At 38.4% G+C, this 25155-nt stretch overlaps 1 protein-coding gene across 1 annotated transcript in view; it reads left to right on the plus strand.

The window, feature by feature from the left end:
- Nucleotides 1–25155, plus strand: part of LOC116634720 (laminin subunit alpha-4) — a 154135-nt gene that overhangs the window by 92309 nt on the left and 36671 nt on the right. The window contains exons 8-15 of the mRNA XM_032408263.1: nucleotides 1064–1257; nucleotides 4937–5053; nucleotides 11026–11174; nucleotides 14895–15036; nucleotides 15771–15867; nucleotides 20259–20375; nucleotides 21966–22145; nucleotides 24938–25077. Coding sequence (XP_032264154.1) covers nucleotides 1064–1257; nucleotides 4937–5053; nucleotides 11026–11174; nucleotides 14895–15036; nucleotides 15771–15867; nucleotides 20259–20375; nucleotides 21966–22145; nucleotides 24938–25077 — 1136 coding nt within the window. The remainder of the gene's footprint in view (nucleotides 1–1063; nucleotides 1258–4936; nucleotides 5054–11025; nucleotides 11175–14894; nucleotides 15037–15770; nucleotides 15868–20258; nucleotides 20376–21965; nucleotides 22146–24937; nucleotides 25078–25155) is intronic.

Below are 25155 nucleotides of genomic sequence, written 5' to 3' on the forward strand. Positions count from 1 at the left end.
ACTAGATTGCAAAGCGTCTCATGGCACAAAAAGGGTTAAGAACACCTGCTCTGCATTATTTCCCTACGATCATTACTATCAGTTTCTAAAAATTATTGTGACTATTCTAGAAGAGGAACATTCTTCACCTAAAGGCATGTTACCATAACAAATGTATAAAGTCTTAGAAACAGTAAGAACTCAAGAAGAATCTCAGGCCCCATATCTGGTCAGGATGAAGCCAGGGCTCAGGAAGGCTGGAGCTCTGATGTCACAGATAAATGCTTTCATACTTCTTGCCTATTTTAGAATGTAATGAGTCTGCCCTGGGGAAATGAAACCAATCACATCTCCCACTTAGCCACCTTCCACCTGGTCAATGCATGTTTACCCACTTTCTTTACTCAGTCATGAACGTGTATCTTCTGCTCACAGTGATGAAAGAAAATACAAAACCTTGAAAAGTCAGACCGATAGTCCCTGAAGAAAAAGAGAATTAAGGCACGTAATCAATGCATGTTAGTTTGATCAGAGAATTAAGACATATTCAGAATTTAAGAATATATCCTTGTCATTGAATCTTCATACCACCCAAAATAATGGTTTAGGTTTGATCTGAAGAAGCTACCTAAAAGCAATTGCCTGAAGAGAATACAGAAAATGTCAGTAACAGATAAGATAATTTTGGTTATTTTTTAATAGTAAAACTATGGTTTATCCAAAACCCTTTGGTAAAATTATTAATAATCTAGGTAATAATAAACATAATATAATGACATGACTTCCACAAAAAAAATAATAAACATAATATAATGACATGGTTTCCACAACAAACATAATCTCGATGGAAAACCTAATCAAACTCTTTTTTTTGGCTGACTGTCATCCAGGGACTCTCAAACCCTACAACATAATTTTTCTTTCTTCAAACATAAAACACGGGGCTATTTTTATGAACTACAGCTTCAGTCTCTATTGCTAAGGAAGGCATGGCCTGACAAGTTTGTGTCTTTGCTAAATGCTGGATGGAATGAGAGGAGGCAGGAGAAGCCCAGACTGAGGTTCTGTGTCCATTTCTCCCCAGTGTTGAACCAGGCTGAGAGTTGGCAGCGGCTGTCCAATGATACTCGCTCTCTATTCCCTGTCGTTCTGGAGCAGTTGGATGACTACAGTGCTAAGCTGTCAGACCTCCAGGAATCACTGGACCAGGCTCTTGACCACATCAGGGATGCCGAAGACATGAACAGAGCCACGGCAGCCAAGCAGCGGGACCACGAGGTACAGTGGACACGCTACCTGTAAATGAATTTCAGACATATACAACACAAAATTTTAACAAGAAGGGATGGTTGGCATGCAATTTTTTTTAAAATATTGATATACTCAAGTATTCATATTTTTAAAAATATTTATGCATTTTTGCCACTGTAATTTGCTAATGTAACTGTGTGCACCTAAAATCGAGTTGAAAGCATTATAATTGTTTAGCTTCTGCATTGATAAGAACGCAATTGTTCTTGGTGCTTGTGTCTGTGTGTATGGATATGTTGTTCTGGCAAGTGAGTTAGCAATGTGCTATTCCTGTGTCTACCTTTTTTTTTTTTTTAATTGAGAGCACTAGAACACCAAAGCAACCCAGAACCATGTTTCTAGAAGGGTATGTGTAATTTTTGGAAAGGTATGATAAGCAAATCCCACAGCCTGGCTGGTCAGCAGCCACAGGGATAGGGAGTCTAATTCAAGCCAAAGGTCATGCAAATACAAAGAGGTGAGAGAAACTCCCAGACCTAGCCACAGCTTGCAAAGGCAGGCATCCCTATGGGGCCAAGATCTGGGCATGCCCACCTTGGGGGCTTAGATCTGGTGGTGGTCACGGCTGTTACAAGCAGTGTAGGCACTCACAACCACCACCATCGAGAGGAGCCAGCTTCTGCTAGAAAGACACGTGCATCTTTGGACATGTTTATAAAGATCAGAGTGAAATAGCAATGTCAAAAACTAGGAAGCAATTATGAGAATAATTCGGTTATGCTCATAATTCAGTTATGTTCGCTTTTATTGTCTGCAAAGCCAACTTAAGTGAGATTCCCCGCCCAGATTTTCAGTCATCTGAAAATGATGAAATTTGAAAAAATTTCAAAATTCTGAAAAAAATTTCAACCCTCTCTCAGTGAGCCTCTGGAAATGTTCCTAAGTAAAAGTGAATTACCCTTATCACCACCATTTTCTAATAGGAGCAATCCCTCAGCCAGCAATTTTTTTTTAGAATAACAGTGGTCAGGATAGCGACCAAAACAGCCTCCGGGTTTCTCCCCTCCATTCTTGCTCCCTTCCCACACCCCTGCCCCACCCAGCCTGAGCAGCCGCCCCCATCACTGTTCTGACGGCATTACTTGCTCTGTTAAAACCCTTCATCTTTTCCTTCTGACTCTAGAGCAGTGCCTTTGACACTGCAGCTTGTGAACCACGGAGTAATCATAAAATAAGTTTGGAGGGTTGTAAACAGCCTTTTTTTTTTTTAATTGAAGTATAGTTGAATAACCAGCATTTTCTAAAAAGAAAAGAAAGAATAGATTAGAAACTATCAAAGCGCATCATCTATAAGGAGGTATGGTTTCATCGCATTTCTGCTTCGGCGTTGCAACATAAATTGCACTGTTTACTGTGGGTCACGGTTAAGAACATTTGAGACCCCGTCCTATAGGACAGCCTATGCCTCTTCACATGCCATGAGGGACCTTGTCTGAGCCACCCTTGCCAGCCTCCTTGGTCTCGTCTGTTGCGGAGTCCCTGCCTCCCACGTTCAGTTCAGGCAATATCACACTCCCTGTAATCCCATCTGCCTGCAACACAGACTTCTTTCCCAGACATCACCTCCTCCGGGAGGCCTAAGCCCCATTCCCAGGTGAACAGGTGCTCTCCTCAGCAATCCCATAATGCACCTTGTGACATTCCCGTTTCTGTATCGTGATCATCCCTTAATGGACCTGTCTTCCCTACTCAGCTTAAGTGTTGTAATTTCACATTTCACTGTTAGACCTACAGCACAGCTTAGAAAAGAATAACAGCAAATTTCCAGTCTTTTTACAAAACCAAAAATAACCACACAGTTTAATCATTTTGATATGTGCAAACGGTAGCCACACAACTAATAATTGCATTATTTATTTCACCATCCTGCTCTCACCCCAAAGGGTAATAGAATGATAAAAATCTTTGTCAGATGAATGTAAGATTCTATATTTTAAAAGGCACTGTTTAGAGAAGCTCTTAAACCAAAGCTCTGCCTTCCTAGGACTGTTTCTATCATTTTTTGTAAGGATCAGGAAACTTTTATTATTCTTTGCATATGTGAAATGGATACCGAACATGCCTAATAGTGCTAATTGTGTGTCATTTTCATAATTATTGGTTTTCAAAACTCTCTTTTGTTCATATTGACCTTCTTTCTGTGGGAGTATCTTTGTTTCAAAGCTTATTTTATTCATTTCTGTCTAATGCTATCTGTAAAGAGTACAGTATATGATAAGTGATAAGCCCCTTCACTTGAAGCATATCATTTTCCAACTACTGCAAATGAACTTATCACTCAGCGCTGTTACCACAAGGCTTTGAAATTTGGCTAGGGCTTCAGGGCGTCAGCTATATTCCCTTAAGGCGACCAGATACAAGAGCTTCCAGCAGGGGTCATATCTCAGACTCTCTAAAAGGAAAACTGCTCTGAAGGAGCTAAATAATACCAACCTTTTTTCACCTGCTCTCCTTACATAGTTCAATACCCATGCTTTAAAATACTGCTTTTGTGTAGAGCTGTATAACTACCTCTCCTTGAGGAGACAAGAATAATTAACCCGAGATAGTCACCCTGTATTAAGCTTGATGGATTATGAGGGGAAATTGATTTTGTAATGTTCTTGCATTAAGATGTTCGAATGGGATTCTTTTCTGTCCTTGGACCCATATCTTCCCCTGTAGCAAAGTGCTTGGAGAAGATGGTTTCCGTCTTCCTTCCCATTAAATTAGAAAAGACTGCAGCAGTGTGAAAGACACTAAGATGAACTTTGGAAGTTTTAAAGTATGTCCTTCTATATCTGGGCTTCTGTAATTATTCCCACGATATCTTAGATTATACCGCAAGTCATATATTTCAACTCCCATTCAAATTACCTTTTCTAAAGTAACTTCAACTCATTTTTTACTCAGATTTTAAAATGAGTCTTACTTTTCCCTCTTGAAGTATCATTCTGGTTGTTTTCAAACTCCAAACTCATTTGAAGTTTTCTAATATTTCTTCAGAATCACAACATGCCTGCTCCTAGAACCCAACAGTGAAGGTAGAAATTAAAGCATTCATCTAAAAACGCTTGGGCCATTTCCCTCCTCAAAAAGTCTGAGCATCTAACATAAAGAGCTCAGAGTGCTAGGACAGAAGATCACAATTTTATACTTTAATAGTAGGCCCATTTAAATTTTTTTAAAGGACTTTAAAATTGTTTTGTATATGCTTTATTCCTATCCAGATGAGCTATTTGTGCCTGGCCCAAAGTCAGCACATGATAAATAGTTTTTTGAATTACTTCATTTTCCACTTACTGCAAATATAGAGCCTCTGTGAAATCCTGCATTCCGTGTTCCACTTTACATTTATGGAGACAAAGCCAACGGCTCTCTCCGAAGTGGTCACTCTCTTTGAGCTGATGATGTTATAAGTAATAATCATAACTAAGTGCTTCAAAGCTCCCAAAGTGCTCACTTTTGTTATCTCCATATTATACATGAGAAAACTGAGCATGACATGGGTAGAATTCCCCAAAGTCACACAACAATGAGGTGGGAGGGCTGGGATAGGAACCAAGATTTATCTGAGCAGAGACAGGAGGTGACATTGACCACTCTCCCTGATGCTTTCTCTAAAGTGACCTTCTCTTCCACTCCCACTTATTCTTCGTTCCTACAGAAACAACACGAGAGAGTGAGGGAACAAATGGAAGGGGTGAACGGCTCTCTGAAGACGTCTCTGGATTCTCTGACAACACCTCGTCTGACCCTTTCAGAACTTGATGACACAATAAAGGTAGGGATGCATGTGACTTGTAGGTTTGTATTTATAGCAGATTGGAACAGCTGCTCAGTGTCACAGAACAATAATGGAACCCAATTCAAATCTGTCAAGTTAACTGGCACTATAGAAGCAAGATCAGGGGACCGAATTTTTCAGTTTCCTTCATTGTGTGGTGGCACTACTCACATATGGCTATTTAAATTTAAATGTAATGACTTAAAATGAAATAAATTAAAACTGAATTCCTCAGTTGAATTAACCATATTTCAAGTGCCCCATAGCACCACATGTGGCTAATGGCTACTACATTGGACAGCACAGATCTCCTTGCAGAAAGTGTGACTTAGACCCATCCTACTCACTCTTTACTCATAAGTTGTGTATTTAATAAAGCTAACATTCAAATCAATAAGAGACACATTTTAACATAGGAAATTTCTAGTAAAATGCAGTGAACCAGACCGTCCCCAAATTACGCTTAGCTCATTTTTATTATCTTTGAAAGGATACCATTTTAAAGTCATCTGATCACCATCTCATCCTTTGGCTATTTCAGCACCAACCTCTCTGTCTTCCTCTCCATCCCTACTCCCATCACTATCTTGGTGACATCAAAATCCAGATGGATGAGCCCACCAGCTCTCAGACCTCCAGCTCCTATGACTTTTCCTGCCCAACAAGCCTTTCCTCCAGCCCACCCTTGTTATCCCTCCTATGGCCATACTCAGGTCTTGTCATCAATAACAGTACCTCCTCCCAAATCCTGGTATCAGGTCCCTCCCTCTCTTATCTCACTTACTCTGGAAAACCCACTCCAACAATTCTCTGGCCACATGGAGACCTCCTCCAGCTCATATTCTCTTCTCATATCCTCTCTTCCCTCCTTAAGTAGCTAAAATGATCAATACAGTTGTCCCTCTTATCCATGGTTTTGCTTTCCATGGTTTCAGTTACCCACAGTCAACCTCTGTCTAGAAGCAGATGATCCCGCTTCTCACGTATCCTCACAAGGTCACTTGTAGCCTAACACTACAGCATAATGCCTGCATCAGTCACCTCATTTCATGTCATCCCATAGGCATTTTATCATCTCACATCAACACAAGAGGGGTGAGTCCAGTATAAGATATTTTGAGAGAGAGACCACATTCTCATAGCTTTTATTACAGTATATTGTTACAGCTGTTCTATTTTATTGTTAGCGACTGTGGTTAAGCTCTTACTGAGCCTGATTTATAAGTTAAACTTTTTCATAGGTTTGTATGCATAGGAAAACCATAGTATATATGGGGTTCGGTACCATCCCCAGTTTCAAGTACCCATTAAGGGTCTTGGAACTTATCCCCCATAGATAAGAGGGGACTATTGCATAATCATTATTTGCAAACACCCTTAACTTGTATACCCACCTCTTCCCCTACTGTACTCACATGAGAATTCTATTCCCATATCCCAGTAAGCCCAAGTATCCCAGCATCATGGCCATACCAGAGAAGCCAACATAATGAACAGCCTACCTCCACTTCTGTCAATCTGGCTGGTGAATTTGCTTCATGCTTCACTGAAAAATAAGAACAAAGAGAAGAGAACTTCCCTAATCTTTCCTCCCCAGTTCTACCAGCCCACTTATATCTGTATTCACACTTGTACCTTCCTTCCTCGTATAAGTAATGAAGTGCCCCTTCTCTTATCGAAGTTCCACCTCCCCACCTGTGCTCTGAGTCCCATTCTTCCTCAGCTCAATACTCCCCAAAGTATCCCCTCTCTCTTCTGTGTCATCCAGTTCTTATTCTCTATTGGACCATTACTACCAAAATGTTAACATGTTCTAAGGATTTCCTGTCCTTTAAAAGAGGAAAGACCTTGCCTACATCCCCTCTAATCTCTGCCCCATTACTCTACTCTGCTCAGCTTCACAGCAAAAGACCTCGAGAGTCATTTACCATTGTCATTTCTGCCTCCCAGCCCCTTACTCTCTGTTGTACCCAACCCACTCCAAATGGAATTTCATGCCCATGCACCGAGACTGTTATCCAGGTCATCAGTGAACTCAACATAAGCCAAAACTGTGGTTGCTTCTCCCTCCTCAGCATTCTTAGCCTCCCTGCTGATTAACCTTTCCTCCTTATTTAAGCACTCAGAGCTTTCATCCTGGTTCCTCCAGTACCCCACTCACCTGGTCCTCCTCCCACCTCATTGGCCATGTTTTCCTAGCCTCTTCTGCTAGCTTCACCTCTATACATCTTCTATGTAGTAAATATTTTAGGCTCTGCAGGCCACATTTAACCACTCTCTCTTCTTCTTTTTTATTTTTTGTTTGTTTTTATTTTTTACAAAAAGTAATACTCTTTAAAAATGTAAATAATATTCTTAGCTAGGAACTATATAAAAACAGGCCTTGAGGCATTTTTGGCCCAGAACTCTGTCCATCTCTGCTCTGGTATAATGACTGGCTCAGTTCTCAGTCCTGGGCCCTCTTTGGTACTTACACTTTCTCCCTAGTTGATCCCATTGAATCCCATGGCTTTAAAGAACAATTATATGCATGATCCCACAATTTATACCTCCAACTTTCATACTTCCACTGAGTCCCAAACTCTTATATCCAAATGCTTACTTGAAGTTTTCAAGGAAGAACTCCGTGTGGTGTATAGCAGAATCATAATTTTACCTGCCACTTGGATGTGTAATAGACATATCAAACTTAACATATTCTGAATAAAACCTGTTCCTTCCCTAGTCTTCCCCACTTCAGTAAGTGACACAACCCCATTTGCTCCAATCAAAATTCTGGAGTCATTGTTGATTTCTCCTTTCCCCTCCCTCCCATTTCAACAAGACCTATTGACCTTAACTCCAAAATGAGTCCTGATTCCTGACCACTCCCCTCTCTGCTGCTGCTCTGTAGTCCAAGCCACCTCATTGCCAGCATGAACTACCCAACGGGCCTTCTACTGAGTCATTTGCCTCCACGCTTGCCCCTCAAGACTCATTCTCTATGCAGTAGCAGAATAATCTCTTAAAAACATAATCAGATCACATTATTTCTCCTTCATAAAACCTCCAGTGACATTTAGAGTAAGAAACAAGCTCATTTTACTGTGGTTCATGAGACCCTAAGTGACCTGGCTCTGGCCCAGCTCTCTACCTCATTCTGTATATCTCTCCCCAACTCAACTACCCTCCAGCCCACTCCTCTCTGTTACCCTCCAACTCTGCTCTGTTTTTCAAACACACCACTTTTCCTTGACTCCGGACCTTTGCACCTGACGTCTCCAGATCTTCAAATGGCTGTTACCCTTGTGACCATTCAATTCAAAGGGAGTTCTTACCCTCAATCATCCTCCAACCCATCCCACCTATTGTATTTTATTCAAAATGCTTTTTGAAAATAAATGCTATTTTCAAATGCTCCCTGAAATTAACTTGTTCAATTATTTGATCTCTTGTTTATCATCTATAATTCTCACAAGGTTTTAAATTACTGGAAAGCAGAGACTGTATTCATAGCTATGTATTCTATCTCCTAAAAGAGTGCCTGGCACATAGTGGGCATATGATGAATATTTGTTGAATGAGTTAGTGAGTAAAGGTGGAATGTCCATGGTATTCTTCCTGTTTATACAACTAAATATAATTTTTTTCAAAGTATTGTTCCCCAGCTGACCTACCAAATGACTAGAGACTTAATACTCTCTCCATAGAAATAAACCCTCTGTGCTAGAACTGTGCTACATTCTGGGAATACAAAAATAAATTAGCACAGTTCTTGCCTTCTACAATCATGTAGTTTGGTGGGTGGAAAAATCAGGTAAAATGATTATAGTAGTGTGGCACATGGACAATAGAAATATATGGCAACACTGAACTCATCCTGGAGAAATTAGGGATAGCTTCATAAAGGAATTGATATTTGAGCTGAAATTGGAAGGATGAGTAGAACTTTTCCAGGTGGGTCAGACAAAAAAGAAAACAAAGTTATCCTGGACAGAGAAAATATTATGTGAAACGGGCACAGGGGGTCAGAAAAAAATCATGGAGCATTAAAACATAAGTTAGTGAAGTTTGGACCATGGTACGTAATGTGGTGGGGAGACGTGAGAAATGATAAGATTGATGAGAGCAGAAGGATCAGGTGATGAAGCCACCTGAGTAATCAGATTTGTTCCTGTAGAGCAATTGGCTGATTTTGAGAGGGAAAATAACATGATCAGATTTGCTTACTAGAAAGATCACCATTCCTGTAGGATGGTGCAGAGTGGGTTAAAAGATTCAAAGTCTGGGCTGGGAGGGAGGAGTTAGATTATTCAGAAAGGGAAGGGCTGAGTCAAGTCTGAGCAACACCAACTTTTAAAGTCTCCTTCTTAGACAGTGAAACAGGAGACCCAGGAGAGAGCAATGTCACAGAAGCTAGGGAAAGAGAGTTTTAAGGCAAAGGCAGTGACCAACACTGTCACAAACCAGAGATAAATCCATAAATAAAGACAGGAAAGTGTCAAATGGATCTGGCAATATGGTGTCTGACACTGGGGACCTTGGCAAGAACCATTTTTGTGGAATGCACAGCATCAACAAAGAAAAGAAGCTGGAGGGGAAGCTAGAGTCAAGGAATAGGTTTTGTTTGTTTGTTTTTAATAGGAGAGGTTAACTGGGGCATGTTTACATCTGAGAGGAGCCAGTAGCTAGGGAGCAAGAAGAACAGAAAATAGGGCAGCGTGCCTTATACAGAAAAGGAACACTTTTCCTCTTAAAGTATGAGGAAGATGTACATAAAGAGGTAGCTATAAATAAGTGGATAGGGGTTTTTTGGTGGGGGGAGAGACCGGAGGATGGTGGCAAAGAGTTGTTTGCAATTCTTTGTTGGTATTAGAGTCTGTGAGGAGAATATTACCCCCTTTCGGCTCCCAAGTTCTAAACAAGTTGAAAAATAAATAAAATAATAAATATAAAGTCCAAGAATATAACCCTCATTTCTGATGCAGTTAAGATGAGATCATGGCTTTAGGTCTCTTAGCCAAGTGGGGTTGCTAATATTCAATCCCAGAATTAGGCAGAACTACCCACTCAGGCAGGCAACATTGCAGGGTTCATGTAGGGGTTCTGCCCAGAACAACTTTCATTAGGGACAAACACAGGAAAACTCAGGCTTTCTGCTGGCAGCTTGCTACCAAGAGGCAGAAGGTAGAATTGAACAGAACCTACATAGTTATTCCCCAAAAATTTACCAATCAAATAAACCAGTCCCCCTCTCAGGAGCAGAGTGAGGAAAGGGGTGGAGAGGTCTGAGGTTTCACCAATTGAGCTCCCTTTATAGGGAGGAAACTTCAGGAGTACAGAAAAAATGATCCCCACTACAGTTAGTTGCTGTCTCCTAAATAAAAAAAAGAAAAAGAAAGTGATCTATTTAGAATTAGATGGCGATGGAGGAAGGAAATATGATTGGCTTAAGAATGGTGCCAATGTTTAGAATCACTATTTGAGTGACTGGGGAAAAAAAAATGATGCTCATTAGATTCAGTAACTTAGATATCATTAGTTTGAATTTCTGTTTTGTTGGAGTAGTAAAGTAAAAAATAGATTGGAGTGGGTCAAAGAGTGAATTAAAAAGTGATGGAATAGACAGCTAACATAAACACTTTTTTGGCTATATATTGCTATGGAGGGAATAGAAAAGTAAGGTAGTAACGCTGGGGAGATGTATGGGTAATGGAGGTTTTTGGTTTAGCTTCGTTTTGTTTTGTTTTCAGATGGGAGAAAGCAGAGCATGTCTGAAAGCTAGGGAAACAATAGTAGAAAATGAGTTGTTGAAGATACAAGAGAAATAGGTAAACGTCCACTTAAAGTATTTTAGACTCCTGTAGACCTGGCCTGAAATGTACTGAACCTCATATTAAGGAAAACTACAGATTATCTTTTGGTGCTCCCTGGGGAAAAGATTTTAAGTTATTCTATATTCAATTCACTTTTTAAAATATTTTCTTTAGAATGCATCAGGGATTTATGCGGAAATAGATGGAGCCAAAAATGAACTACAAGGAAAACTATCCAACCTAAGTAACCTTAGTCATGATTTAGTCCAAGAAGCTGTTGACCATGCACAGAACCTTCAACAAGAGGCTGATGAATTGAGCAGGTAATATCCTGGTTTTAGAAATGCAAATATCTACATAGGCTGAATAACTCATTTTTATTCAATTCCACGTGCCAGAGATATAGGTTGGCAGGTTGGGTTTTGGGTTGTGTTTTTTGTTCATTTGTCGGTTGCTTGGTTGGTCAGTCTGAGAGCCAGCCAATCATTGTTTATTGTCATTGCTTTGGGGAGAGTTTTTTGTTTAAAAAAAAAAATCTGTCAGGTTAGAGACCTATGTTGTGAGGGGTGCTTCTGCTCCATAATTATTAATAGGGTGACCTAAGGCGTTTTGGTTAGGGGCATAACTGTTGCACAAAATATTATCAAGTAAGGGGCGCCTGGGTGGCTCAGTTAAGCAGCCGACTCTTGATTTTGGCTCAGGTCATGATGTCAGGGTCATGACATTGAGCCCTGCGTCTGGCTCTGCTCTCAGTGTAGAGTCTGCTTGAGATTCTTGACATTCTCTCTCCCCCTCTCCCCCTGTCCTCCCTCCCTTTCTCTCTCTCTCTCTCTCAAATAATAAAGAAATCTTTTTAAAAAAAACATTATCAAGTAAATCAGATCCCTCTACAAGGTCTAATTCTACCACCATCACATATTTATTTCGCAGACAGCATTAGTTTTCCATACCCAAGGGTCTTAAGTAAAGCTGGTTGGAAGTTGGCAATACAATTGACTTCTGGTAAATACTCTAGACACTCTATAGTGCCCAGCAGGAAATGTTTGATTTCAACACCTGATTAAGAGAAAATCAATTGACAATTTTCCTCACAGCATCTAAAAGAGAGTCACATACCCTTTGGGCACTCAATTAACGTTCATTGAAATGTACTGAAAGATTGGAATTGAATTCATGACCTTGAAATGATAGGTAAATGATGAGATAATTATAGAGAAAGATTACAAACCTGGCAATTAGAAACAAGGATCAGTAAAGGTCATGAATAAAATAAGAACCAATAATAACTCTTGTTCAAACTTCAACTACCTTTTTATTCCTGATTGTCAAAATTTTCAAATATCCCTCCAAATCTTCTGAGAATTGGAAGAGAGGAGACAGACAGACAGACAGACAGAGAGAAATAGATGTTCTGTAAAATCTGGGTGTCCGAGATGGCATTGTAACCACTTAGTGTCATGCTTCCAGGAAATTTGCTTTTGATCAAACCAATAAAATGTTTAGATAAAATACGATTTTGGTTGGGGTGCCTGGGTGGCTCAGTCATTAAGCGTCTGCCTTTGGCTCAGGTCATGGTCCCAGGGTCCTGGGATCAAGCCCCACATCAGGCTCCCTGCTCAGCAGGAAGCCTGCTTGTCCCTCTCCCACTCCCCCTGCTTGTGTTCCCTCTCTTGTTGTCTCTCTCTCTGTCAAATAAATAAATAAAATCTTTTAAAAAATACGATTTGGACAATATGCTGTATTGATATAATATTGTTTTTGAGATCACTCCTGTGGCTCTCTTCATTGTTCTTTTGTCATCTTAGTGACTATGTCCTGTTGATTGGGATCCCAACCCTTACCTTCATTAAATGCAACAAACAGTGTTCTAGCATGATTCTAAGAAAGTTACCCATGCTTTACATGAAAAAATGATCAGAAATATTAATCACCCTGATGTCCTTTTTGCATCTAGGATATTTCAGACTGGATATGTTCAGGGAAACGTCCAAATTTATAAATGTCTTCCCCTCAAAATGTGAATATTCTTCATCATCTATCTGATGACCCAATAATTTGCTTCTTGTGCGTAAAACAGAGATAAACATAATTCATCAAGAAACTTTCATTTCAAAAGCACATTTTATTTTATGTATTGATGCAGTAACTGTTTTGTGCCTAATAATGAAAACAGGGTATTAAAGACTCTTTTAATCTCTTTCTTGTATCTTAGCCAGCAAAATTTTAAAATATTAATGAATACTTGTAACATTTTATTCCTTGTATCCCTTTCTTTTAAAACTTCCTCAGATTTTCCTCTCTGTGCCATTTCTAAGAACAACGGGTTGTAGGTAGGAAGAAGTAGCAAATATTTGGATTAGAATTACCTCTGCAGAGCAGAATTGCATTATGACTTTCCTGGGCCCTAGGTACTTTTACCTCTATTGGCCCCTTCCTCCATAAAAAAATTTAAAATTACATGTCATGATAGCATTGTTAAGACTAATGTTAAGACTATTGTTAAGACTAATGATAGCATTGTAAGACTACTGTTAAGACTAATATAATCATTATTAGTATCCTTATTGTTCTTCTGATTAAAAAAAAAATGAAAATGAGAAAGTCTTTGTGGGGCCCTATTATGCCTAGTGGATAAGTCAGCCCTCCTGCAAAGGAGCCCAATGATGATGAACTTGGACAAAAGAGAAGAAAGTAGCCAAGGGAATACAGAGAAGTCGCTCTGAGTCTAAGAGAGTACACAGGGACTGAAACTGGATGGAGGAAGCTGAGAATCAATTGAGTTCAATAGGTCAGGGCAGTTGGAAGAGATGAGCCAAGCGTGGGATCTGCAGTATCACATACTGGGTCACAGAGAATCTTCCGGAAGTTACTGATGAATCAAGTGGTAATAGTCATCAGTGTCTGGGACTGAGAAGAAAATATGCAACTGGTGTATTTAAAACTGAGTAAAATTGAGACAAAGGATTCAGGATGTGCTGCAGCAGTAAAGGGATGTTTATGTTAGAGAGAAAGAAGAAGTGTTTGTCACTAAAGTGAATTATTCTACAAATACACTTAGAATTTGAAATTCCAATTCAGGAAATAGTTTAGGCACAATAATAAACCATGATGTTTATTGGGCGACAGGCACGGGACCAAGCATTTCACATAGTTTATCCCTGTTGTACCTCACATCAGTCATCTGAGGCATATACCGTTATCAGCCACGATGTGAGAGTGCCCAGTGCATGATGGGTACCCAGTAAATAGTAGATGAACCTTACAGAGGCCAGAAAGGCGTCAAGGCAGAGAACATGGTATAGAGGGCAAGGGTAGAAATGGCCGTGAGTAGGGCTTTGCAGTTTAAGGAAGGAGCTGGCCTGCAGGAGGGAGACAAACCATAACAACATGCACCCTGGTTCCCTCTATGAAAAGGGAATAACAATGTCTATTTCACAGGTGTGGTGAGAATTAAAGACATATTATACATAACAAGGCTAGCCCAGAATCTGCACATAGATACTCAGTATGTATCATTCCCCTTCTTAAGGGAAAATACGTTGTTTTCTAAAGTGAACAAAAGGTTGAATAAATAGAGTGAAACCAACTAATACCTAACACCATGCTGAGGCTGTGAACCGTCTTTGAGAGTCTTGGCTTCTCTTACGCAAAGGAAAAGACAATGCTGATTTGGGTAAGAAGGTGGGGGAGGACTGTGGGTTCATTCATGGGCCTGACCACCACCACATAAACAAACTGTTGCTTGAAGAGGTGCAGAGGACTGTTTTTAAATCATCATTCCCTTTTTCTGTAGCCACTGCCCAGCAAACAGCTTCCATGGAGCCAAAATGGGGTAAAGTCCTGGGGGCACCAAAAGCAGAGGAGAGAAAAGAAGATGTGCTTTTAGGAAAGGCAGCTCGGGAAAACCTTGCCAAGCCAGGTGGCTTTGAATAACAGGAAGGAGGTCCCTGGGGTCCCAGAAGTATTCAAATCAAGCAGTAAAAATGGCCCCATTTCCCACAAAAGTAAGAAAGAGGAATAATGACACGTTTGTTCTTTAACAGGAATTTGCACAGTTCAGATATGAATGGGCTGGTACAGAAGGCTTTGGATGCTTCAAATGTCTATGAAAATATTGCCAATTATGTTAGTGAAGCCAATGAAACGGCAGAATTGGCTTTGAATATCACTGACCGAATTTATGATGTGAGTATTCCTATTTTTTTTAAGATTTTGTTTTTAAGTAATCTCTACACCCAACGTGGGGCTCGAATTCACAACCCCAAGATTAAGTCACATGTTCCACTGACTGAGCCAGCCAGGCACACTCCCCCACCCCAAGTATTCCCTTATTTTAAAGTTCATTTATATATTGCCTTTTCCCAGCTTATGACTTTACTGTTTTCTAATGTCATCGCTTGAGGTTCCACTGTAATGTAAATGGCAGAAAGGCCAAGAGAACTAAGAAAAGACCATTTTATTTTTGTCATGGTTTCAGTAGCACAACTTATTCAAAATGTGCCATACTCCTGTCAGCAAATGCCAGTTCCTTTGACAGCCTTTTTAAAACACAGTCCTTGAATAAAACATATTTAAGATGACTCCGTGCTGATAGAGAAGATGCTTTATGCAACATTCACATTTTTTCAAATCAAAAATTGTTTATTGAGTGGCTTCTATTTGACAAGCACTTTGGTGAGACCTTGGCCAGACGCTGTTCTAGACTCACTGAATTTTCCTTGAAAAACATTTATCTTGAAATCGTCATGGACTTTATTTTCTTGTGTTCCCTTTTGACCTTGATTTTGAGCTATGGAAATGAAGTTGTATGAATTTTGCTTGGTGTTTAACAGATAAACGGTGTCATTTAAATCCTCAATCCATGAAAAGTGGATTTCTTCTGCTCTAATTCTTACTCTTTCTACGCAATTCCTTTGTAGGCTGTGAGTGGGATTGATACTCAAATCATTTACCATAAGGATGAGAGTGAGAACCTCCTCAATCAAGCCAGAGAACTGCAAGCCAAGACAGATCCTAGTAAATATCTTCCCTTTCCTACCTTTCTTCTGATTTATAGCTGCTTCTCTCCTTTCATACAGTACTTCTGCATATGGATAGAGATTTCAAAATTCTAGGATTAAAGAACAAATGATCTTTTAACTGAATAGTACATTAATAGTTCTTGCTGAGATTCAAGGTATAAAAAAAGCAAAGATTGGATTTTTTTTTTTTTAAGATTTTATTTATCTATTCAAGAGTAGGGGGAGGAGCAGAGGGAGAGGGACAAGCAGACTCCATGCAGAGTGCAGAGACAGATGCAGGGCTTGATCTCATGACCCCAAGATCATGACCAAGTAGAAACCAAGAGATAATGCCATAAAATACACTTAACACTAAAACTATATTATACATAATTTAGTCTTTCTTGGACAATTCAGAAAGGCCTTTAAAATTTTACATGAAGTAATGAGTCAGCACTGGGAGAGTCAGGAGGATAGGATACCACAGAGCCATGTGGTTATTGGCACTTTCCTGTAGTTTGTGTTCTCTAAGTTTACTGCATTTAGGACAAGCCAGTGACAATATGGGAAGAAGCATTTCCAAAGGTTAGTGTTTGCATCTATGAAAGCAAGCACATCCAAGTGGGGAAGGAAGAAAAAATATAAGCAAAATCATGTTAGTCAATTTTGAATCTTGTGAGCTACTCTTAAAAACAATTGCATTGGCTAAGAATTTCACTAAACATTACTCATTTCCGAGCAAATGAACTCATACCTAAGGATGGTTGCACATTGACTAATGAGGTTGGAAATCCATTATCTAGCTAACTTCTAACTACCACCTAAAAACAAAGACCAAGTTCGAAACAGAAAACGTCACATAATTTTATCAAAGCAATTAACCTCAGTTCTAACCATGCATTTTCTTTCTTTTTTTTTTTTTTTTTACGAAGAGCACTATATGGAGAAAAAAATGCATTTGTTTTTCCTACGCAGAATATTTAACTAGCTATGATAAAGCAACTATTATTTAATGTTTGCTGGGTAAACAAAGGCAATAAAAATGTTCTCTTCTAATTCATTCATTATATAAGTCTAGTCTTGAACATACTCTTTACAAAAGAATTAGAATATTAGCAGCAACAATTTAGAATATAAAAGTAAAATATATTTTTTATTGAATATCATTAACATACAGCATTATATTAGTTTCAGGCATACAGTATAATGATTCAATTATTCTATATATTACTTAGTGCTCATCATGATAAGTATACTCTTAAAGGTAAAATATTTTTAAATAAATGTTGCCATATCTATGTATTGCTTTGTTTCTTGTGATGTGAAGACCAGAATATGTGGGTCTTCAGAACACAGTGACTTAAATATTTTATTCTCCTTGATAATTTGCAATGCAGTCTTGTCATTATTGAGTTATTGAACCTCATGAAAACAATTTTTCTTTCCCAGTAATAATATCTCTTCAAAGTTCTGTATTTTAAGTACAGATAAAATCTCTCTGCATTGGTCTCTGGATATTTTGCAGAGCTGGTTACCTATTTCATGATCTTGTTTGGTTAAATTTCTTCACATATTTATTTGCAAAAGGGACATCCATGGGGAGGTAGGACTGTGTGGGTCAGAACTTGCCTCCCTTTATACAACACACATTTGTGATATAAATTCAGATTTTAAGATTAAACTATATTTATCTACTGAGTTACATTACAATTTCAAATTACTGTTTATTCATTTCCAAATGACTTTCAATGATCAGTAATCTTTATATCCCAGATTTCCTTTCTTCATTATCTATATCAAATAGTTAGCAATCTATAATAAACTCAGGAAGCTGCTATTTAAAGGAATCTTCTACTGAATTCATTTGTAAAATGAAAAATGTTTATGTAAAACAATAAGTTTCAGATAGGAAAGACTTCTTAGAAACATTTTTTTCTTATAAACATCCAGCCCAAAATAGAATTTTCTTCACCTATTTTTATCAAGGGCTCTAAATATAGAGTTAAATATATTCTTTTTCAGTGTACGAGTCAGCATTTTTTGCAGCTCCAAACCCAAAAGGAAGATCTGAAAAGATTGTTTGTATTACGAATATTCAGAAATTGAAAGTAAAAGAGGGAGAAGGGGGTGTAATACAAAGTATGTTTAAGTCCCTCCTTGTATTCTGGGAAATTTTTGGCACTCCCCAGAGGAAAAAAGAAGTGCCTGTACTTTGTTTACATTGTAGTTGGTGACAGAATCAACTCAGCACCACTCATTTTATACCCACTATACCCAAGTGGGGAAAGACAACCGAACAAGAAGGCAAGCACACAAAGACTATAATAGAAAAGAGAAATTACACCATGGGAGAGTATATATTTACAAACCTATTGGAGAGAAAGAGAAGAGTATAATAGGAAGTGAAGAAATGATTTCTCTGTTTGTCAAAAAGCATAAATTTCCTGATGCTTTGGAAGTAAACAAAGCATGAACCAAGAATCCTTGGGAAAGTTCATCCTTCAGTTCAGACAAGATATTACATCTTGTTTAGATTTGCTCCAAAATAACCCATTTTGAGACTATGTTGCAAGTGTACTTTCAAGAATTGTTTTGTAAGAATAAGACTATCAAACCTGATACAAGAACAAGTAGAAAATCTGATAGACTTATATGTACATATGTATGTGTAAGTTTAATCAGTAATTAAACCCTTCCCACAAAGAAATCTCAAGGCTCAGATGGCTTCCCCAGTGAATTCTTCCAAACATCCAAACAAATAACACCACTAATATATAAATTCTTCCAGAAAATTGAAAAAGAGGAAATATTGTCTAACTTGTTCTATTGAAGCCAACAAAACTAAGATACAAAACCTGATAAGGACATTATAAAAAAAGGAAAATTGTAAGCCAAATTCTTTCACAAATAGAGATGTGAAAATCCTAATCAAGATATTAGCAAATCAAATCTAACACACACTGAAATGGTAATATGTGACCAAATTAAGTTTATTCCAGGATTTCAGGGATAGTGTAACATTTAAAACATCAGTAGTAATTCACCACATTTAAAGATTATATCAGAAATTTCTTATGATCATCACACCACATGCAGGAATATTATTTAACAAAACTCAATACCCATTCATGTTCAAAAAGACTCATAGCAAACTAAGAATAGAAGGCAACTTCTGTAATCTAAGAAAGAATAATAATATAATAATCAGCAAGCATATTAATACTGAAATATTTAAAGTTTGCCCACTAAGATTAGAAACAAGACAAAGACACTCCACATTACCAATTCAATGTGTAAAAATCCAGTTTAATTCTGTGTACAATAAAATTAGAAATTAACTTTTTAAAATAGCACCATTTACAATAGCATAAAATACCTAGGAATAAAGCTGATGAAAGAAAAGATCTCTACACATAAAACTACACTATGCTATTGAAAGAAATTAAAGATGGTCTAAATAAGTGGAGATCAAAATGAGACTTTAGATCTAAAGAAGAATAAATAAAAACTGTATGAACTGGAAGACTCAAATTTGTAAAAATGACAACTCTGCCAAATTTATCTATAAATTAAATATAATACCAACCGAAGTACCAGAACTATATGTAAATAGAGAAAATGATCCTAGAATTTCTATGGAAATGAGTGTGGGAGGAGCTAAGAAGCCAGCACAATCCTTGAAGAATAAAATCAAAGCTGGAAGACTTAAATCACCAGATATCAAGACTTATCACTCTACAGAAATTAAAACAGATACATAAAAGATATAAAAAATTACAATACTGTATCATTTTGTTTGAATAAAGTTTAAGAACAGACACAACTAACAGATGGAGATAGAATTCAGAATAGTGGTCATCCTTGGGTAATCATAGAGGGCCCAGGAAACTGAGTAGCAATAATGTTCTACTTTCTTGATTTGGCACTGCTTATATTCTGTGCTCAGTTTGTGAAAATTCGTTTATAATGTCCTCCCTTTTCTAGATGTATGTTGTATATCAATTAAAATTTTATTTAAAAATTAAGAAAAAAGAATTATTCTTATATAACAGCCATCACAATAAACATAGACTTTTTTCTTTTCAGCTCTTTATCAACTCTGCTGCTAAGAGTTGTAAGTCACAGCAGTGCTGTATTTTTCAAAGAAGTTAGCCATTGTCTCTGCACCTTTTATGAGTCACTTTATGGCATCCTAAATCACTCCCAAGCAGTGTTACTAGTCTTCTATAGTCCTGTACCTCTTAATTGGAATACCACTTTCCAATACCGGTGTTCTATGTTCACACCAGATTCAGAATATTATAGATGACTCCATGGTACGGATCAGAATTTTCCTTGTTGAAATGGAGATTTTTTTTCCCTAGCATCTTGGCTCTACTGGTACTTTTTTTTTCTTCTTCTCCATAGGCAATGATGAGGCAGTAGCTGACACCAACAGGCGTGTGGATGGAGCCCTAGCAAGGAAGAGTGCTCTCAAAAACAGACTGGATGATGCCATTAAGCGACTACAAGCCACAGAGAGAGGTAAGGGTCACAGACAAGAACTTAAGCCTCATCTGTTTTTTTGCTGGGATTAAAATAAACCCTTGAGGAAGGAGCACATGATCCCTTACTTGAAATCCTTTTATAAATAAATATTGTTTTCTAGTGACAAAAGAAACTATATTCATCACACACACACACATCCTGGAAAATAATTATAAAAGCTATAATCATACCACCTAGGGGTGACCACTAAATTTGAGAGCATTTGTATGTGTGCATACTTGTGCATGTGCATGTGTGCGTGTGCCTTAATGAGATCATGCTGCTTATACTATTTGGTAATCCACTTCCTTGTGAACGTTCCTTCTTCATTAATAAATATGCCCTAATTTTGTCACTGGGTCTCTCTGGCCCCAACTGTAAATAGCTGCCTCTGTTCCATGCCATGTCATTCTTATAGTACAAGTAGGGAGACCACCAAGCCAAATGGAGACACAAGAGCACTCATTTTGCCTAATCTGGGACTACAGTGGTATCTTAAAAAGATGGGCTGGGAACCAGATGTGCCTTCGCTAGTATAGTGAAAGTGGACACATTACTGCTGGATGTGAGTTTTCTCCTACGTGGAGCAAATCCGGCTAATGTATCATAGTACACCAAAACCCCAACCAGGAAGGTGTCATCCATTGAGAATTGCTGTCATCAGCACCATCAGAGCTACCACATGCTGGGCACTGCACTGTGTTTTATATACATTACGTCATGTGGGGAAGTATCACCATTGCCTTTACATGGTGGTGAACCCTAAGGTTTGTCAAGGTTTGGGAACTTGCTCCAAAAGGCACAGCTCCAAAAAGAAGCAGACCCAGCATTCAGAGCTGCATCCATCAGAGTTCAGATCGTGTGAGGTTGAATTAAATGTTCCTCCACTTAAGAAAAAGTAAAGCTACAACCTCACCTGAGTGACTTTTATTACAAAAGTAATACATGATTATTATAGAAAGAGTAGAAAATACAGATAGGAAAAAGAACAAAAGAAGAAAAATCTTTTATAATCTCATTACCTAGGAAAAAAACATTTTGTTGTAAACTTACATTATTTTTATTTTAAATACACAGTTTTTTAATAAAAATAGAATGTCACTATAGATACTATTTTGAAACTTGCTTTTACTATTTAAAAATAATTTTCCTTACTGATTTACTTCTGTAGTAGAACATCATTTTTATGGCAAAAGGTGTCCCACATAGAAGAAAGTGATATTTACAATGATTTCAGACATGAACATTTTATGAGATAAAATCTCATATGTGTTTTCTGTGGATTTCTTACCAGGTCTCTAACCTGAAGAAATACTAATTACTTTTTAAAAAATATACCTCTAATTTGAAAATGTTTTAAGTGGGCTACATGATTCTAATGAGACTCTGGAATCTTTCAAGCTCATTTTTAATGCTACCTTAACAGTTTTCTAACATACCATAATTAACATATATTTAAAGATCTTTGTGCAGCTTAAAAATCCAAAACTTGAGGTCTGTTTTATCCCGGTGATTAAATGGATATTGATGTTCCCAACAAATGTCCTACTTCTCTGCAAAGTGAGTGTCCCTGTGCTCTGTGTGAAGGTGACACTCCACAGCGCCTGGGTCAGTCGAAGCTGATCACGGAGGAGGCTAACAAGACCACAGTGGAAGTCCAGCAGGCAGCCACCCCCATGGCTAACAATCTAACCAACTGGTCACAAAATCTTCAGAGTTTTGACTCTTCTGCTTACAACACTGCAGTGGACTCTGCCCGAGATGCAGGTATCACGGTTTGCATCCAGTTGAATTGGCCGTTAAACTCAACACATCTTTCATTAAGAAGCATTTTTTTTTTCATTTGGGTGTTAGATTGGAATATTGTAGAAATTAGCTTAGAAAAAATGAAAAATTTTGCTCAGTTCATCTATCAATATATGTATGTGTATGTGCATATGAAATATATATTTCACATGAAAAACACTGGAGAGATTGGTTAAGAATCATTTTTTTTCTAGATGAAATAGTGGCAACACTGATTTTTGTCAATGTTAAGTCTGTTCCTTTGGGGAAGAACGTCAATCACAAAATATTGGTTTACTTTTAGGAAATATATTTACTAAACTGCATTGCTTTGTCCTTACCTGAGTAAAGCAGGTTATTACCAACAAGTACTGACTACTGCCAAACATAACTGAAGGTTCCCATGAAGAACAGTTTGGGGGTGCCTGGGTGGTGCAGTCAGTTAACTTTCCAGCTCTTGGTTTCCACTCAGGTCATGATCTCGGGTCATGATATCAAGCCCCACACCAGGCTGTCTGCTCAGCATGGAGTCTGCTTGAGATTCTCTCTCCCTCTCCCTCTGTCCCTCCTGCTCATGCATGCTCTCTCTCTGTCTCTCTCAAATAAATAAATAAATCTCAAAAAAAAAAAAATAGAAGAACAGTTTGTTGGCCAGCTTGGATACAAATTTATAGCAATGAAAATGAAATATTCTGTTATCTACCTAATTTATTTAGTTATACACAGATATTAAAATCACATATTACCATGTTTATTTAATCTCTTCTACCTCTTAAATATCAATGCCTTTGTCATGACTAGAACTTTCTGTTCTCCAGCATGGTTTTGCAGAACATATTACCTTCACTTCCACCTGAGTTAAGAAACAACTTTATTAATCCATATATGATCTGTCTGTCACTAGAAATTTTATCCCAGGTCACAAATATTCATTCCTGTTACAAGGAGATAATTGTTATGTTCATCTCTTAAGTATATATTTGTGAGTTCTTCCAGGTAACCGCTCACCTAATTGCATTTAGAACTTGATCTTTCAAAGATTTGCCTACATGACATCTAACATTTACATTTATAAATACAGAGCCTCAGGAATATTTACTAAATCTGTGTTAAATTTTTTTCTTCCTTTTTCAGTCCAATCCATGATTCCAATAAGCATCCAGAACTACCACTAATTGAAACTGTTTCAGGCCTCTGTATTTTCCTCAGATAGCATTTTGTGGTTCAAATCAAAGTAAATGAAAGAGCATACCACAATATAAGAGACTTTATGAAGACTCTAATAGAAGGTGGCTCCCTTTCTCAGAGAACTGAGGACAGGGAAAACCTGTTTTATATATATTTCTATAATCAAAATTTAATGTAACACATTAAATATACTTTATTACCTGTAATTTTTAAAGACTTATACTGTAAAATGGCTATTGCAGTCAGTCATGCAAACAACAAATATTTATCTCTATATTAATCAATACAATAAAGTGATAATTGCTATTATTTTCCTTAATTCCATTCCTTATGATAGAGAAGCACCCTACTTCCTAAATACAGAAAAGAGACTTATCCTTGGTCCTCACTGACATATTCTCCTGAATCTGAGTTTAGTTTGGCTCCGGTAAGAGGCTTCCTCTTTTCCTGCTGCTACAGCTTAGTGACCATGGCTCTGCCCTCCGCTGGCAAAATACCCAAAAGATATTCATTCTCTAGTCCAGTGGTTCGTAAACCTTCGTGCACTTCCGAATCACCCGGGCCTCACTCCCAGAGTTTCTGATTCAGCAGGTTTGGGTTGGAGCCACAGATTTTGCATCTCTAACAAGTTCCCTGATGATGCTGATACTGCTGGTCTGTGGACCACATGTTGAGAACCACTGGTCCAGTTCATGAAACCTTAGAGAAGGTTATGCCATTCTCCCTGTTTTGGGTTTCTCTCATCTAGCTGTATAAATATGATTTATTCTCTCTTTTTTTAAGATTTTATTTATTTATTTTAGAAAGAGAACATGTGAGCAGGGGGAGGAGCAGAGGGAGAGGGACAAGCAGACTCCATGGTGAGTGCGGAGCAGGCACGGGGGCTCAATCTCACGTCCCTGAGATCATGACCTGAGCTGAAATCAAGGGTCTGGTGCTTAGCCAACTGAGCCACCCAGGTACCCCTATTCCTTTTTCTACCTGTACCTCATACCTTAAAAAAAACCCAAAACAAAAAAACACCACCTACAAAGTCAGTATGATGTGTTTGTACCATCACCCTTATTGGGCCCATAGACCGTGGCGCCCACCCCCTCCTTGGCACAACTGCCACTCTTCTGGGTGCTCTGTTCCTTCCTCCATGTAGCTCTGCCTCCGTGTGGACCATTGAAGCGGCAGTGTGATGTAGGAATAGGCACCCTGGGAAGCAACGTTCCCACCTCCTTTTGCCCAGCCTTCCTTTAGACTTGTTATATGAGTTCCATTGGAAACGCAAGCAGACCCTGTGCTACACGGTGGAAGGAGCATCTATATATGTGTCGTGGGTCCTGCCCTTCAGAAATGTACATTGTAAGTCGGCTCAGTCTACAAATACTTTTTAGACTGATAGACATTATAAATGCCACAAAACAGGAATTGCTTATATATTGGGCTTAACTATTCATTTTGCAGGGTTACAAATAATTATAGTTCTCACAGAAGTAAGCCTGTGTCTGTTGTCTCTTCACCTGATTCCTTACATATAGTTAATATTAGTTAATAGAGTTGAGATATTTACTCAAGTGATTAATTTTTATTAACTGCAGTAAGAAATCTGACAGAGGTTGTCCCTCAGCTCCTGGATCAGCTCCGCACCGTAGAACAGAAGCGGCCTGCGAGCAACGTCTCTGCCAGCATCCAGAGGATCCGGGAGCTTATTGCTCAGACCAGGAGCGTGGCCAGCAAGGTAAAAAGGACTCTGCGTCAGTACTCGCTGATCATGAGACCATGAAACTGAACAGCAAGGCCTCAGGCAGCTGCCAGA

Source organism: Phoca vitulina, unplaced genomic scaffold (genome assembly GCF_004348235.1).
Source record: "Phoca vitulina isolate PV1807 unplaced genomic scaffold, GSC_HSeal_1.0 scaffold9, whole genome shotgun sequence".
NCBI classification, from domain to species: Eukaryota; Metazoa; Chordata; class Mammalia; order Carnivora; family Phocidae; genus Phoca; species Phoca vitulina.